We start from the raw sequence: 17,500 nt of genomic DNA, 5'->3' as shown, positions 1-17,500 counted from the left end.
CATCTATAACAGCAGCTTGTTACGCTGGTGGAGGACGCTCAGAGAAGCTTCTGTTCAGTCAGACTGAGCCAAAGCCAAATTTCTACCCTGATGGGCAATTAATCTTCTTTATATACGTCACAGTTCAGCTTCCATTCTCTCCTTCCACTCTCGCTCACCTAATCAGCCCTGCCCGTTTTCCACCTTGCCTCACCCCCCGGTACGACCCTGCCCGTTTGGACTTCTCCACCTTGCCTCACCCCCCGGTACGACCCTGCCCGTTTGGACTTCTCCACCTTGCCTCACCCCCCGGTACGACCCTGCCCGTTTGGACTTCTCCACCTTCCCTCACCCCCCGGTACGACCCTGCCCGTTTGGACTTCTCCACCTTGCCTCACCCCCCGGTACGACCCTGCCCGTTTGGACTTCTCCACCTTGCCTCACCCCCCGGTACGACCCTGCCCGTTTGGACTTCTCCACCTTGCCTCACCCCCCGGTACGACCCTGCCCGTTTGGACTTCTCCACCTTGCCTCACCCCCCGGTACGACCCTGCCCGTTTGGACTTCTCGACCTTGCCTCACCCCCCCCGGTACGACTCTGCCCGTTTGGACTTCTCCACTTTGCCTCACCCCCCGGTATGACCCTGCCCGTTTGGACTTCTCCACTTTGCCTCACCCCCGGTACGACCCTGCCCGTTTTCCACCTTGCCTCACCCCCCGGTACGACCCTGCCCGTTTGGACTTCTCCACCTTGCCTCACCCCCCGGTACGACCCTGCCCGTTTGGACTTCTCCACCTTGCCTCACCCCCCGGTACGACCCTGCCCGTTTGGACTTCTCCACCTTCCCTCACCCCCCGGTACGACCCTGCCCGTTTGGACTTCTCCACCTTGCCTCACCCCCGGTACGACCCTGCCCGTTTGGACTTCTCCACCTTGCCTCACCCCCCGGTACGACCCCTGCCCGTTTGGACTTCTCCACCTTGCCTCACCCCCCGGTACGACCCTGCCCGTTTGGACTTCTCCACCTTGCCTCACCCCCCCGGTACGACTCAGCCCGTTTGGACTTCTCCACTTTGCCTCACCCCCCGGTATGACCCTGCCCGTTTGGACTTCTCCACTTTGCCTCACCCCCGGTACGACCCTGCCCGTTTGGACTTCTCCACCGTGCCTCACCCCCCGGTACGACCCTGCCCGTTTGGACTTCTCCACCTTGCCTCACCCCCCGGTACGACCCTGCCTGTTTGGACTTCTCCACTTTGCCTCACTCCCCGGTACGACCCTGCCCGTTTGGACTTCTCCACCTTGCCTCACCCCCCGGTACGACCCTGCCCGTTTGGACTTCTCCACCTTGCCTCACCCCCCGGTACGACCCTGCCAGTTTGGACTTCTCCACCTTGCCTCACTCCCCGGTACGACCCTGCCCGTTTGGACTTCTCCACCTTGCCTCACCCCCCGGTACGACCCTCCCTGATGTTCTTCCTGAGGCAGCTGAAGAAATTCAACCTGCCAAAGACAATGTTGGTGCACTTCTACACCTCCATCATTGAGTCCATCTTCGCTTCAAGGACCCTGAAGCAAGCAAGAAAGATTGTAGCTGACCGCTCTCACCTTGAACACAAACAGTTTGAGTCCCTTCATCTGGCAGGAGGAGATGACGTCCATGTCTTCATTAGAAATGTATTTCCCCTCACCTGATGATGTCATCGTTGTGTCCCAGGTAGAACTTCTGGGTGTGTTCTCGGGTGTTGTAGACTACGCCCACCCCAGCCACGAAGTACACCACTTCCTTCCCGGCGGTGTAGTACAGGTTGTTGCGACACTGGTGTCCTCTGTAACCGTGGATCCACTCCAGCCTCAGCTGGCAGCGCGGAGCCGTCTTGTCCGACATGGCAGCTTCCCGCTAAAGCTCGCTGTTAGAGAGCCACTGGGTTCGAAGTGTTCACGCCTTCTCGGTTCAAACCAGGAAGTGTGACGGGAAGCGAGCTGGCTCCTCGTTGTAGCATCAGCTAGCGATGCTGGCAGCTGTAGTCCATTTAACTGAGCAACAGCCAACTACAAGTCCCATATTGCCGACGGGTAGCCTCACCGCTGCTAAATCATGTTAAGGTTTGTGTTGCTTTGGCCACTAAACTTCTCCAGATAAAATACTAACGAGAAGTTAAAAACTTGTGGACTTCCTGTTTCTGTCTGGAGTCTCGCTAGTTAACGAAAGGACTCCAGAGGTCGTCAGCGTGGAAACAAACCAAAGCTTCAAGGTTAACGAACAAAACGCTGATTGATCAGGAAGTCACGGCGCCGCCTGCTGATCACCTGACCAACATCTGGACTTCAGAATCACTTGGTGACGCCACAGTGGCACAGCAGGACACTTTGTGTTTGTATTGTATTAACGTCATGAAGTCCTGACGTCATTGTTAGCTCTCACTTCTACCTGAACTGTCAAACAGGAACCCAAAGAAATGCAATGGGTTCTGCAGATGATGGTTCTGCATAACATGAATGATCCACAATGGGTTCTAGCTGTTCTCCAGGGTTCCTCTGAGGCTCCTGAGGTGAGACCAGAACTTGTGGAGAACTAGAGACACGACCCGAGACATTGCCGGGACGAGGTGTGAAGGTTACCGGAGGAATGCCGGAAGCCGTGTTTAAATCTCATATAATGCGTTAACTACGCATGTGCGTTAAAATAACCGTCAATTAATGTTGTGTTCCGCAAACGAACCCCGTGCGGAGGCTGAACGAGAGGAAACCCCGTCTGCTCGCTGCTTCGGGGGGAAAGATCCGGAGATTACAGCGCAGATTGATCTCCGTCGGTCCGACACCGAGCGCTCGCGCTCCGGGAGGCCGGCGGAGGGACGCTGGAACCCGGCGGAGACCCGCAGCAGCTCCGCGACTCAGAGAGAAACCGGAAAAGCATGAAAGATGGTGATGAAAGTCGGGATATTAACGGGAAACCCCGGGGATCACCGACCACGTCAAACCGAAAGAATAAATACCGACACTTCCGGCTTGGATTTTCAGAATAAAGTACTCAATGGCAGCGTTTTGGGGTTAAAAGGCAGTTATGTCGTAATAAAAACTTAACAGCTCACAATAATGACTCGTTTAATTATTTAACCTTTTAACAATAAAAGAGGAAAACATATCTGGTTATTGAAGTTATTTCATCTAAGTTACAGCTAATGTTTTACAGTGAAAAACAGTCACTTTATTAAATTTATTTTAAATGAACGAATTTGTTCTATTATTTTAACTTTTTACTTATGTGTTTAACTTGATATAATTGTTGACCGAGTGATTTATATTTAAATTACTTTTATTTTGAAGGCCAATTCACTTGTTTCCGGTCTTCCTTACACTGACCTCTGCAGAGCGTCAGGTCAGGTGCGGCTATAGCGCAGCAACCCGCGGTGCATGATGGAAGCTGTAGTGTTCTACTATACTTTAGACTGCTGTGATAACAAATATATTTTATTAACATTATCGTTACTGAGTAAATATGAAAACAGGATCATCTGGTAGAAAGAAACTAAGTACATTCACTATATTAGTACAACTTCAGTGGACTTTCTACTCCTCCACTACACCTCAGAGGAAAATAGTGTTTTATTGTCAGATAAAATATCTTATGTTGCAGTTTATATTGTCATGTGAACCACAAACATCAGCTATACTAATAGTAAAACACTTCCTGTGTGAAACTTCTCCTGTTTGGTTTGTCCCTTCTGCTACCGTAGAAACATGGAGGTCCTGCTCCATATGTAGAACCTTGGTACCCTGAGAACCCTCCAGGTAACGAAGGACCCTCGAAGACCTGTACGCCTCCGGGACCCTGAGGACCCTCAAAGACCTGTACGCTTCCAGGACCCTGAGGACTCTCCAAGACCTGTACGCCTCCAGGACCCTGAGGACTCTCTAAGACCTGTACGCCTCCAGGATCCTGAGGACTCTCTAAGACCTGTACGCCTCCAGGATCCTGAGGACCCTCAAAGACCTGTACGCTTCCAGGACCCTGAGGACTCTCCAAGACCTGTACGCCTCCAGGATCCTGAGGGCTCTCCGAAGACCTGTACACCTCCAGGACCCTCAGGACCCTCCAGGACCTGCACTGCTCCAGTAACTTGAAAACCCTCCAGGACCTGTGCACTTCCAGGGCACTGAGGACCCCCAACAACCTATACACCTCCAGGACCTTGAGGACCCTCCAAGACGCTGAGGACTGTCTAAGATCTGCACAGCTTCACGGCACCCTGAGGCAGGCAGTATAGATTGTGGTTTTAGTCCTTCCATCAGGACTAAACCCCCATGCCTCAGAACCAGTTTCTGGTTCCAGCTTCTTTGTCGTAGACTAAAGATCTTTAGATTTCGGTCTAAATGACACTGAACAATGAAAAAGGAGGAAACAGGAAGCGTAAAGTTTAAAAGCTTTAATGACATTGCACATATTTGACAGAGAGAGCTTTAAAGTCTACAGGTGCAGTTTCATACATGAGGAAAGCCTTTACGGCCTAACGTCAGTTTAAATATTCAGCTTCTTCATTCCTATAGATGTAGTTCTGATTGTGCAGTAAGATGGCATTGACTTCCATACATGTGGGTACGATAGATACGCAGAGACGGAGAGCAACACGAGTATCAAAGAGCCAACGATAAGCGAGCAAGCTTCTTCTCCCCCGACCGAACCTCACCGAGCGTTAAGCGGTCTTCATCGGAAACACGTCAGAACCAGGTAGGAATGAGGCTTCAGCTTCAGGTGAGTGGTTCTGACAAAGCATGCAGGTGGACGTTTGTACATCGAGCTCCTCCGAGATGATCGGATGATTTTAAGACCAAAAGAAAATCACTGAGTGGAAACCATAAAAACTAAATGCACTATTGGTCCAATTTCTCAACGGCAGAGGGAGAAGGAAGGCCGAAGACGTCCTCTGAAAACTGAAGACATAACGTGTCAAAAATCTCAAAAAAGTACAAAAATAACAACAATATAAATCAAACAAAGGAAGTGTGTGGTTGCTGTTGACGTCACTAAAGTTTAGATGTCGTAAAGAAACGGCGGTAATTATCGGCAAATGGGCGAACCATCCAAAAGCTTTCTGTCTAATGAACCATCTGTTTGTCGTGGACCGACGTCACAACTAAAATAATAATAACGCTTGACCCCGAGCGGTTACACGACATGTACATAGAAACCGCTGGTACGCCCCAACGTCTGAACCCACGGAACAGAATCACACCGGGATATAAAAACACAGACGGAAGAAAAAACAAAGACGACCCGACGGCACACTTTGGTGAAACTTTGACTGTTCTCCGCTGCAGCTGTACACCTCCGTCATTGGCTGCTCAGCAGTGACATCATCAAGACATCAGCAGTGACATCAGCGTGACATCAGCAGTGACATCAGCAGTGACATCAGCGTGACATCAGCAGTGACATCATCATGACATCAGCAGTGACATCAGCAGTGACATCATCATGACATCAGCGTGACATCAGCAGTGACATCAGCGTGACATCAGCAGTGACATCAGCAGTGACATCAGCGTGACATCAGCGTGACATCAGCAATGACATCATCATGACATCAGCAGTGACATCAGCAGTGACATCAGTGTGACATCAGCAGTGATATCAGTAGTGACATCAGTGTGACATCAGCGTGACATCATCGTGACATCAGCGTGACATCAGCAGTGACATCAGCTGTGACATCAGCAGTGACATCAGCAGTGACATCAGCAGTGACATCAGCAGTGACATCATCAAGACATCAGCAGTGACATCAGCAGTGACATCAGTGTGACATCAGCAGTGATATCAGCAGTGACATCAGCAGTGACATCAGCAATGACATCAGTGTGACATCAGCAGTGATATCAGTAGTGACATCAGCAGTGACATCAGTGTGACATCAGCAGTGACATCAGCAGTGACATCAGCAGTGACATCAGCAATGACATCAGTGTGACATCAGCAGTGATATCAGTAGTGACATCAGCAGTGACATCAGTGTGACATCAGCAGTGACATCAGCAGTGACATCAGTGTGACATCAGCAGTGATATCAGTAGTGACATCAGCAGTGACATCAGTGTGACATCAGCAGTGACATCAGCAGTGACATCAGTGTGACATCAGCAGTGACATCAGTGTGACATCAGCAGTGATATCAGTAGTGACATCAGCAGTGACATCAGTGTGACATCAGCAGTGACATCAGCAGTGACATCAGCAGTGACATCAGCAATGACATCAGTGTGACATCAGTGTGACATCAGCAGTGACATCAGCGTGACATCAGCGGTGACATCAGCGTGACATCAGCAGTGACATCAGCGTGACATCAGCGGTGACATCATCGCGAGATTGGAGACTTTTCACACCAAATCAAAACACTTGTGGATAAACGGGTTTCCTGTGTTCACAGTAATTGTGACCGTCAGACGACTAAACTTTAACGTGGGAGCGTCGGGGGGCAAAGTACCGAGTCACGCCTAACGAAGGTCTTCTCCGAGCGAGGCGTTCGCTTGTTCTTTATGGTTCCTTTCGGAGAAAACCTTCACAAAGCCGACGGCAGCGGGAATCTGGACTCACGCTCTGAAGCCGGTTCCGGTTCTCTGGGTTCCCGGCTGGCGGTAAAGAGCGTGCGTCGGGATTCCACTGAAGCGGTTTTGATCTCTACTGTTTCTTCTTGCTGAACAGACTGAAGCGTTTCTCCTTGTCCTTCTCTTTGTCCTTCTCTCTCTTGCCGGGACTCGACTCGGTGACGAGCGTGACGGCGGCCGGCAGCGTCTGAGCGCGCCCGGACACCGGCGTGCCGGGGCTGCTGCCCTGCACCTCGGAGCGGTCGGCGCTGGCGTTCAGGATGGCCTGGATCCAGGTGCTCATCTCGTCCTGCAGGGCGACACAAGTACTGCACTTAGAACTATTTGTTCTTGTACACTTCCTGCTACTAAACATCCTACCTTTTACACCATTTATCTTTAGTTTGTTTACAGATTTGGGTTATTAACCAACTAATACATTGTGTTTTATTCTAAAGTCATTAAAGTGTCACAAATTCATGCATCAATAACACAATAGTATAATATAATATATATTATTCTGGGTAGTGAGTACTTTCACTTTTGGTACGTGAAGTAATTTTTTATTATAATACTTTTCTACTTTTGAAGTCAGGTTTTGAATGCAGGACTTTGACTTGTAATTCTACATGCTGGTAGTACTGGTGGTAGTACTGGTGGTATTACTGGTGGTAGTACTGGTGGTAGTACTGGTGGTAGTACTGGTGGTATTACTGGTGGTAGTACTGGTGGTAGTACTGGTGGTATTACTGGTGGTAGTACTGGTGGTAGTACTGGTGGTAGTACTGGTGGTAGTACTGGTGGTATTACTGGTGGTATTACTGGTGGTATTACTGGTGGTAGTACTGGTGGTAGTACTGGTGGTAGTACTGGTGGTAGTACTGGTGGTAGTACTGGTGGTAGTACTGGTGGTAGTACTGGTGGTATTACTGGTGGTAGTACTGGTGGTAGTACTGGTGGTAGTACTGGTGGTATTACTGGTGGTATTACTGGTGGTAGTACTGGTGGTAGTACTGGTGGTATTACTGGTGGTATTACTGGTGGTATTACTGGTGGTAGTACTGGTGGTATTACTGGTGGTATTACTGGTGGTATTACTGGTGGTATTACTGGTGGTAGTACTGGTGGTAGTACTGGTGGTATTACTGGTGGTAGTACTGGTGGTAGTACTGGTGGTAGTACTGGTGGTAGTACTGGTGGTATTACTGGTGGTAGTACTGGTGGTAGTACTGGTGGTATTACTGGTGGTATTACTGGTGGTAGTACTGGTGGTAGTACTGGTGGTAGTACTGGTGGTAGTACTGGTGGTAGTACTGGTGGTAGTACTTTTACTGCAGTAACTCAGAAACTCACTTCATCTTTGGCTTGAAACAGAAACTCGTTTCCATCCGTGACTCTGAAACAAAGAGGAAGAGCGTGAGGAAGAGTGTGAGGAAGAGTGTGAGGAAGAGTGTGATGAAGAGTGTGAGGAAGAGTGTGATGAAGAGTGTGAGGAAGAGCGTGAGGAAGAGTGTGAGGAAGAGTGTGAGGAAGAGTGTGAGGAAGAGCGTGAGGAAGAGCGTGAGGAAGAGCGTGAGGAAGAGTGTGAGGAAGAGTGTGATGAAGAGTGTGAGGAAGAGTGTGATGAAGAGTGTGAGGAAGAGTGTGAAGAAGAGTGTGAGGAAGAGTGTGAGGAAGAGCGTGAGGAAGAGCGTGAGGAAGAGTGTGAGGAAGAGTGTGAGGAAGAGTGTGATGAAGAGCGTGAGGAAGAGTGTGAGGAAGAGTGTGAGGAAGAGTGTGATGAAGACCGTGAGGAAGAGTGTGATGAAGAGCGTGATGAAGAGCGTGAGGAAGAGCGTGATGAAGAGCGTGAGGAAGAGCGCGATGAAGAGCGCGATGAAGAGCGTGAGGAAGAGCGTGATGAAGAGCGTGAGGAAGAGCGTGATGAAGAGCGTGAGGAAGAGTGTGAGGAAGAGCGCGAGGAAGAGCGCGAGGAAGAGCGTGAGGAAGAGCGCGAGGAAGAGCGTGAGGAAGAGCGTGAGGAAGACTTTGAGGAAGAGCGTGAGGAAGAGCGTGAGGAAGAGTGTGATGAAGAGCGTGATGAAGAGCGTGAGGAAGAGCGTGATGAAGAGCGTGAGGAAGAGCGTGAGGAAGAGCGCGATGAAGAGCGCGATGAAGAGCGTGAGGAAGAGCGTGATGAAGAGCGTGAGGAAGAGCGCGATGAAGAGCGTGAGGAAGAGCGTGAGGAAGAGCGCGATGAAGAGCGTGAGGAAGAGCGCGAGGAAGAGCGCGAGGAAGTGCGTGATGAAGAGCGTGAGGAAGAGCGTGAGGAAGACTTTGAGGAAGAGTGTGAGGAAGAGCGTGAGGAAGAGCGCGATGAAGAGCGTGAGGAAGAGCGTGATGAAGAGCGTGATGAAGAGCGTGATGAAGAGCGTGAGGAAGAGCGTGATGAAGAGCGTGATGAAGAGCGTGAGGAAGAGCGTGATGAAGAGCGTGAGGAAGAGCGTGAGGAAGAGCGTGAGGAAGAGCGTGATGAAGAGCGTGATGAAGAACGTGATGAAGAGCGTGATGAAGAGCATGATGAAGAGCGTGATGAAGAGCGTGAGGAAGAGCGTGATGAAGAGCGTGAGGAAGAGCGTGAGGAAGAGCGTGATGAAGAGCGTGATGAAGAGCGTGAGGAAGAGCGTGATGAAGAGCGTGAGGAAGAGCGTGAGGAAGAGCGTGAGGAAGAGCGTGATGAAGAGCGTGATGAAGAGCGTGATGAAGAGCGTGAGGAAGAGCCTGAGGAAGAGCGCGAGGAAGAGCGTGAGGAAGAGCGTGAGGAAGAGCGTGATGAAGAGCGTGATGAAGAGCGTGAGGAAGAGCGTGATGAAGAGCGTGATAAAGAGCGTGAGGAAGAGCGTGATGAAGAGCGTGAGGAAGAGCGTGATGAAGAGCGTGATGAAGAGCGTGAGGAAGAGCGTGAGGAAGAGCGTGATGAAGAGCGTGAGGAAGAGCGTGATGAAGAGCGTGAGGAAGAGCGTGATGAAGAGCGTGAGGAAGAGCGTGAGGAAGAGCGTGATGAAGAGCGTGAGGAAGAGCGTGATGAAGAGCGTGAGGAAGAGCGTGAGGAAGAGCGTGATGAAGAGCGTGAGGAAGAGCGCGATGAAGAGCGCGATGAAGAGCGTGAGGAAGAGCGTGATGAAGAGCGTGAGGAAGAGCGTGATGAAGAGCGTGAGGAAGAGCGCGATGAAGAGCGCGATGAAGAGCGTGAGGAAGAGCGTGATGAAGAGCGTGAGGAAGAGCGTGATGAAGAGCGTGAGGAAGAGCGTGAGGAAGAGCGTGATGAAGAGCGTGAGGAAGAGCGTGAGGAAGAGCGTGAGGAAGAGCGTGATGAAGAGCGTGAGGAAGAGCGTGAGGAAGAGCGTGATGAAGAGCGTGAGGAAGAGCGTGATGAAGAGCGTGAGGAAGAGCGTGAGGAAGAGCGTGATGAAGAGCGTGAGGAAGAGCGCGATGAAGAGCGAGATGAAGAGCGTGAGGAAGAGCGTGATGAAGAGCGTGAGGAAGAGCGTGATGAAGAGCGTGAGGAAGAGCGCGATGAAGAGCGCGATGAAGAGCGTGAGGAAGAGTGTGAGGAAGAGCGCGAGGAAGAGCGCGAGGAAGAGCGTGAGGAAGAGCGCGAGGAAGAGCGTGAGGAAGAGCGTGAGGAAGAGCGTGAGGAAGAGCGTGATGAAGAGCGTGATGAAGAGCGTGAGGAAGAGCGTGATGAAGAGCGTGATAAAGAGCGTGAGGAAGAGCGTGATGAAGAGCGTGAGGAAGAGCGTGATGAAGAGCGTGATGAAGAGCGTGAGGAAGAGCGTGATGAAGAGCGTGATGAAGAGCGTGAGGAAGAGCGTGAGGAAGAGCGTGATGAAGAGCGTGAGGAAGAGCGTGAGGAAGAGCGTGATGAAGAGCGTGATAAAGAGCGTGAGGAAGAGCGTGATGAAGAGCGTGAGGAAGAGCGTGATGAAGAGCGTGAGGTCTGTGAGACCCGTTACCGGAGTTTGAAGACGTGCTTCTTCTTCTTGTAGTCCGACGCCACGTCACAGGCGGCGTCCCTCAGGCTCACGGGGACCTGGTTGTGGTACTGGACCCCCTGAGCCGCCGCCTTGCTGTCTTTGTAGAAACCCACCTCCTGGTTGTTGATGACGCAATACACGTTGTGCCACGACCTGCCAATCACAGTGTCATGAGGTCAGGGGGTCAGAGATCAGGAGGTCAGAGGGTCAGATGGTCAGAGGGTCAGGAGGTCAGAGGGTCAGGGGGTCAGAGAGGTCAGATAGTCAGAGGGTCAGGAGGTTAAGAGGTCAGAGGGTCAGAGAGATCAGGAGGTCAGAGGGTCAGGAGGTTAAGAGGTCAGAGGGTCAGAGAGGTCAGGAGGTCAGAGGGTCAGATGGTCAGGAGGTCAGGGGGTCAGAAGGTCAGAGGGTCAGGAGGTCAGAGGGTCAGGAGGTCAGAGAGATCAGGAGGTCAGAGGGTCAGGAGGTTAAGAGGTCAGAGGGTCAGAGAGGTCAGGAGGTCAGAGGGTCAGATGGTCAGAGGGTTAGGAGGTCAGAGGGTCAGAGGGTCAGGAGGTCAGGGAGATCAGGAGGTCAGAGGGTCAGGAGGTTAAGAGGTCAGAGGGTCAGAGAGGTCAGGAGGTCAGATGGTCAGAGGGTTAGGAGGTCAGAGGGTCAGGGGGTCAGAGGGTCAGAGGGTCAGGAGGTCAGAGGGTCAGAGGGTCAGGAGGTCAGAGAGATCAGGAGGTCAGAGGGTCAGGAGGTTAAGAGGTCAGAGGGTCAGAGAGGTCAGGAGGTCAGAGGGTCAGATGGTCAGAGGGTTAGGAGGTCAGAGGGTCAGAGGGTCAGGAGGTCAGGGAGATCAGGAGGTCAGAGGGTCAGGAGGTTAAGAGGTCAGAGGGTCAGAGAGGTCAGGAGGTCAGAGGGTCAGATGGTCAGAGGGTTAGGAGGTCAGAGGGTCAGAGGGTCAGGAGGTCAGGGAGATCAGGAGGTCAGAGGGTCAGGAGGTTAAGAGGTCAGAGGGTCAGAGAGGTCAGGAGGTCAGAGGGTCAGATGGTCAGAGGGTTAGGAGGTCAGAGGGTCAGAGGGTCAGGAGGTCAGGGAGATCAGGAGGTCAGAGGGTCAGGAGGTCAGAGGGTCAGGAAGATCAGGAGGTCAGAGGGTCAGTGTGAGGTTACCTGTTGGAGGCCTTCTTGTTTGGGGCCTCCCACTCGTGTTTGCGGTGCAGGAGGCCCTCCAGCTGTGAGGAGGAGCCCGAGTCCTGGTTCTTGGAGGGCAGCGTGGACGACTGGCTGGTCTTACTCTTCCTGCCAGAGGTCGGGGAGGCGCCGGGGCTCGGCTCCTTGGAGCTCCGCTCGCCGACACCGTTCACCGGATCACCGCCGTCCACGCCGTCCTGAGCCGGAACCGCACAGGGACAGGTATCAACAAAACCACTATCTGCAGGTTCACCGCATCAACTCATCTACAGTCATCAAGGAGAGCACTGACCCGAGGAGAGTCCTGGTCCCATGGGGGTCCGTTCTGAGCCACGAGTCCACTGAGGACACACAAACACAGCACTTACTCCACCAGCTGATGAACGAGTGAGTGAACAAGTGAGTGAGTGAATAAGGGAGTGAGTGAACAAGTGAGTGAGTGAATAAGTGAGTGAGTGAGTGAAAGAGTGAGTGAATAAGGGAGTGAGTGAACAAGTGAGTGAGTGAATAAGGGAGTGAGTGAACAAGTGAGTGAGTGAATAAGGGAGTGAGTGAACAAGTGAGTGAGTGAACAAGTGAGTGAGTGAATAAGTGAGTGAGTGAGTGAAAGAGTGAGTGAATAAGGGAGTGAGTGAACAAGTGAGTGAGTGAATAAGGGAGTGAGTGAACAAGTGAGTGAGTGAATAAGGGAGTGAGTGAACAAGTGAGTGAGTGAATAAGGGAGTGAGTGAACAAGTGAGTGAGTGAACAAGTGAGTGAGTGAATAAGTGAGTGAGTGAGTGAAAGAGTGAGTGAATAAGGGAGTGAGTGAATAAGGGAGTGAGTGAACAAGTGAGTGAGTGAATAAGGGAGTGAGTGAACAAGTGAGTGAGTGAACAAGTGAGTGAGTGAATAAGTGAGTGAGTGAGTGAGTGAAAGAGTGAGTGAATAAGGGAGTGAGTGAACAAGTGAGTGAGTGAATAAGGGAGTGAGTGAACAAGTGAGTGAAAGAGTGAGTGAACGAGTGAGTGAGTGAGTGAAAGAGTGAGTGAATAAGGGAGTGAGTGAACAAGTGAGTGAGTGAATAAGGGAGTGAGTGAACAAGTGAGTGAGTGAGTGAAAGAGTGAGTGAATAAGGGAGTGAGTGAACAAATGAGTGAGTGAATAAGGGAGTGAGTGAACAAGTGAGTGAGTGAGTGAAAGAGTGAGTGAATAAGGGAGTGAGTGAGTGAAAGAGTGAGTGAATAAGGGAGTGAGTGAACAAGTGAGTGAGTGAATAAGGGAGTGAGTGAACAAGTGAGTGAGTGAATACGGGAGTGAGTGAACAAGTGAGTGAGTGAACAAGTGAGTGAGTGAATAAGTGAGTGAGTGAAAGAGTGAGTGAATAAGGGAGTGAGTGAACAAGTGAGTGAGTGAATAAGGGAGTGAGTGAACAAGTGAGTGAGTGAATAAGGGAGTGAGTGAACAAGTGAGTGAGTGAATAAGGGAGTGAGTGAATAAGGGAGTGAGTGAATAAGTGAGTGAGTGAACAAGTGAGTGAGTGAATAAGGGAGTGAGTGAACAAGTGAGTGAGTGAATAAGGGAGTGAGTGAATAAGGGAGTGAGTGAATAAGGGAGTGAGTGAACAAGTGAGTGAGTGAAAGAGTGAGTGAATAAGGGAGTGAGTGAATAAGTGAGTGAGTGAACAAGTGAGTGAGTGAATAAGGGAGTAAGTGAACAAGTGAGTGAGTGAATAAGGGAGTGAGTGAATAAGGGAGTGAGTGAACAAGTGAGTGAGTGAAAGAGTGAGTGAATAAGGGAGGTGAGTGAACAAGTGAGTGAGTGAGTGAGTGAAAGAGTGAGTGAATAAGGGAGTGAGTGAACAAGTGAGTGAGTGAATAAGGGAGTGAGTGAATAAGGGAGTGAGTGAACAAGTGAGTGAGTGAAAGAGTGAGTGAATAAGGGAGTGAGTGAGTGAATATGTGAGTGAGTGAACAAGTGAGTGAGTGAATAAGTGAGTGAGTGAACAAGTGAGTGAGTGAAAGAGTGAGTGAATAAGGGAGTGAGTGAGTGAGTGAATAAGTGAGTGAGTGAATAAGGGAGTGAGTGAACAAGTGAGTGAGTGAATAAGGGAGTGAGTGAGTGAACAAGTGAGTGAGTGAACAAGTGAGTGAGTGAATAAGGAGTGAGTGAGTGAATAAGGGAGTGAGTGAACAAGTGAGTGAGTGAGTGAGTGAAAGAGTGAGTGAATAAGGGAGTGAGTGAACAAGTGAGTGAGTGAATAAGGGAGTGAGTGAATAAGGGAGTGAGTGAATAAGGGAGTGAGTGAACAAGTGAGTGAGTGAAAGAGTGAGTGAATAAGGGAGTGAGTGAATAAGTGAGTGAGTGAACAAGTGAGTGAGTGAATAAGGGAGTAAGTGAACAAGTGAGTGAGTGAATAAGGGAGTGAGTGAATAAGGGAGTGAGTGAACAAGTGAGTGAGTGAAAGAGTGAGTGAATAAGGGAGTGAGTGAACAAGTGAGTGAGTGAGTGAGTGAAAGAGTGAGTGAATAAGGGAGTGAGTGAGTGAATAAGGGAGTGAGTGAACAAGTGAGTGAGTGAAAGAGTGAGTGAATAAGGGAGTGAGTGAGTGAATATGTGAGTGAGTGAACAAGTGAGTGAGTGAATAAGTGAGTGAGTGAACAAGTGAGTGAGTGAAAGAGTGAGTGAATAAGGGAGTGAGTGAGTGAGTGAATAAGTGAGTGAGTGAATAAGGGAGTGAGTGAACAAGTGAGTGAGTGAATAAGGGAGTGAGTGAGTGAACAAGTGAGTGAGTGAACAAGTGAGTGAGTGAACAAGTGAGTGAGTGAATAAGGAGTGAGTGAGTGAATAAGGGAGTGAGTGAACAAGTGAGTGAGTGAGTGAGTGAAAGAGTGAGTGAATAAGGGAGTGAGTGAACAAGTGAGTGAGTGAATAAGGGAGTGAGTGAATAAGGGAGTGAGTGAATAAGGGAGTGAGTGAGTGAATACGTGAGTGAGTGAACAAGTGAGTGAGTGAATAAGTGAGTGAGTGAACAAGTGAGTGAGTGAAAGAGTGAGTGAATAAGGGAGTGAGTGAGTGAATAAGTGAGTGAGTGAACAAGTGAGTGAGTGAATAAGGGAGTGAGTGAACAAGTGAGTGAGTGAAAGAGTGAGTGAATAAGGGAGTGAGTGAATAAGTGAGTGAGTGAACAAGTGAGTGAGTGAATAAGGGAGTAAGTGAACAAGTGAGTGAGTGAATAAGGGAGTGAGTGAATAAGGGAGTGAGTGAACAAGTGAGTGAGTGAAAGAGTGAGTGAATAAGGGAGTGAGTGAACAAGTGAGTGAGTGAAAGAGTGAGTGAATAAGGGAGTGAGTGAACAAGTGAGTGAGTGAATAAGGGAGTGAGTGAATAAGGGAGTGAGTGAACAAGTGAGTGAGTGAAAGAGTGAGTGAATAAGGGAGTGAGTGAGTGAATATGTGAGTGAGTGAACAAGTGAGTGAGTGAATAAGTGAGTGAGTGAACAAGTGAGTGAGTGAAAGAGTGAGTGAATAAGGGAGTGAGTGAGTGAGTGAATAAGTGAGTGAGTGAATAAGGGAGTGAGTGAACAAGTGAGTGAGTGAATAAGGGAGTGAGTGAGTGAACAAGTGAGTGAGTGAACAAGTGAGTGAGTGAATAAGGAGTGAGTGAGTGAATAAGGGAGTGAGTGAACAAGTGAGTGAGTGAGTGAGTGAAAGAGTGAGTGAATAAGGGAGTGAGTGAACAAGTGAGTGAGTGAATAAGGGAGTGAGTGAATAAGGGAGTGAGTGAATAAGGGAGTGAGTGAACAAGTGAGTGAGTGAAAGAGTGAGTGAATAAGGGAGTGAGTGAATAAGTGAGTGAGTGAACAAGTGAGTGAGTGAATAAGGGAGTAAGTGAACAAGTGAGTGAGTGAATAAGGGAGTGAGTGAATAAGGGAGTGAGTGAACAAGTGAGTGAGTGAAAGAGTGAGTGAATAAGGGAGTGAGTGAACAAGTGAGTGAGTGAGTGAGTGAAAGAGTGAGTGAATAAGGGAGTGAGTGAGTGAATAAGGGAGTGAGTGAACAAGTGAGTGAGTGAAAGAGTGAGTGAATAAGGGAGTGAGTGAGTGAATATGTGAGTGAGTGAACAAGTGAGTGAGTGAATAAGTGAGTGAGTGAACAAGTGAGTGAGTGAAAGAGTGAGTGAATAAGGGAGTGAGTGAGTGAGTGAATAAGTGAGTGAGTGAATAAGGGAGTGAGTGAACAAGTGAGTGAGTGAATAAGGGAGTGAGTGAGTGAACAAGTGAGTGAGTGAACAAGTGAGTGAGTGAATAAGGAGTGAGTGAGTGAATAAGGGAGTGAGTGAACAAGTGAGTGAGTGAGTGAGTGAAAGAGTGAGTGAATAAGGGAGTGAGTGAACAAGTGAGTGAGTGAATAAGGGAGTGAGTGAATAAGGGAGTGAGTGAATAAGGGAGTGAGTGAGTGAATACGTGAGTGAGTGAACAAGTGAGTGAGTGAATAAGTGAGTGAGTGAACAAGTGAGTGAGTGAAAGAGTGAGTGAATAAGGGAGTGAGTGAGTGAATAAGTGAGTGAGTGAACAAGTGAGTGAGTGAATAAGGGAGTGAGTGAACAAGTGAGTGAGTGAAAGAGTGAGTGAATAAGGGAGTGAGTGAATAAGTGAGTGAGTGAACAAGTGAGTGAGTGAAAGAGTGAGTGAGTGAACAAGTGAGTGAGCTCTCACCTCTGCTGCTGGGCTTCCTCCTCCTGCTGAACGATAACCGGCTCTGGAGTCGGGGGCCTCCTCATCCTCTCCTCTTCCTCCTGCAGCCTCCTCACCTCCAGCAGCTCCAGCTGAAGAAGACAGAGAGCTGTGATTGGCTGAGAGGACCTTCTTCTCGACATGACGTAGAAGAGGAGGTCAGACCCAGAAGGAGGTCAGACCCAGAAGGAGGTCAGACCCAGAAGGAGGTCAGACCCAGAGGGTGGAGGTGCTCACCGTGGTCAGCCTCTCCAGGGCAGAGAAGCGCTCCTCCCAGGTGGCGGCGGACTTCTCGAAGGCCTCGTGGCGTTTGATGAGCTTCTCCACCTCGTCCACGCTCTGACCCACCTCCCTCCCAGACAGGTAGGGCTCCTGGCCCAGAAGCCACGCCTCCGCCACCCCGGCATCCCTGGAGAACTGGTGCACCTCCAGGACTGGGGGGGGGGGGGGGGGGGGGGGGGGGGGGGAGAAGAAGGAGGAAGGAAGGAGAAGAAAGAGGGAGAGGAGGGGGTGAGAGGAGAGGGAGGAAGGAAGGAGAATAAAGAGGGAGAGGAGGGGGTGAGAGGAGAGGGAGGAAGGAAGGAGAATAAAGAGGGAGAGGAGGGGGTGAGAGGAGAGGGAGGAAGGAAGGAGAGGAAAGAGGGAGAGGAGGGGGTGTGAGGAGAGGGAGGAAGGAAGGAGAGGAAAGAGGGAGAGGAGGGGGTGAGAGGAGAGGGAGGAAGGAAGGAGAATAAAGAGGGAGAGGAGGGGGTGAGAGGAGAGGGAGGAAGGAAGGAGAATAAAGAGGGAGAGGAGGGGGTGAGAGGAGAGGGAGGAAGGAAGGAGAATAAAGAGGGAGAGGAGGGGGTGAGAGGAGAGGGAGGAAGGAAGGAGAATAAAGAGGGAGAGGAGGGGGTGAGAGGAGAGGGAGGAAGGAAGGAGAATAAAGAGGGAGAGGAGGGGGTGAGAGGAGAGGGAGGAAGGAAGGAGAATAAAGAGGGAGAGGAGGGGGTGAGAGGAGAGGGAGGAAGGAAGGAGAGGAAAGAGG

At 50.3% G+C, this 17,500-nt stretch overlaps 2 protein-coding genes across 4 annotated transcripts in view; both read right to left on the bottom strand.

The window, feature by feature from the left end:
- The window catches only part of LOC117729201 (echinoderm microtubule-associated protein-like 6), a 45,805-nt gene extending 42,826 nt beyond the window's left edge, over positions 1-2,979 (bottom strand). For 2 of the 3 annotated variants that reach the window (XM_034530059.1, XM_034530067.1), the window contains exon 1: positions 1,672-2,979. In XM_034530059.1, coding sequence (XP_034385950.1) covers positions 1,672-1,868 — 197 coding nt within the window. In that variant the 5' untranslated portion in view covers positions 1,869-2,979. Of the gene's footprint in view, positions 1-1,588 lie in introns of all 3 variants that reach the window. The other variant, XM_034530075.1, reaches the window with a different exon arrangement.
- A 1,413-nt stretch (positions 2,980-4,392) lies between these two features.
- LOC117729216 (spectrin beta chain, non-erythrocytic 1-like) overlaps positions 4,393-17,500 on the bottom strand; it is a 54,119-nt gene continuing 41,011 nt past the window's right edge. Inside the window, 7 exon segments of the mRNA XM_034530084.1 lie at positions 4,393-6,875; positions 7,919-7,961; positions 10,561-10,734; positions 11,739-11,956; positions 12,052-12,100; positions 16,456-16,565; positions 16,711-16,907. Of these exon segments, the coding sequence (XP_034385975.1) occupies positions 6,660-6,875; positions 7,919-7,961; positions 10,561-10,734; positions 11,739-11,956; positions 12,052-12,100; positions 16,456-16,565; positions 16,711-16,907 (1,007 nt within the window). The 3' untranslated portion in view covers positions 4,393-6,659.

This window comes from Cyclopterus lumpus, chromosome 1 (genome assembly GCF_009769545.1).
Source record: "Cyclopterus lumpus isolate fCycLum1 chromosome 1, fCycLum1.pri, whole genome shotgun sequence".
Taxonomy (NCBI): Eukaryota; Metazoa; Chordata; class Actinopteri; order Perciformes; family Cyclopteridae; genus Cyclopterus; species Cyclopterus lumpus.
Note: the sequence above shows the minus strand (reverse complement) of the source record. Positions and strands in the feature narration are given on the sequence as shown.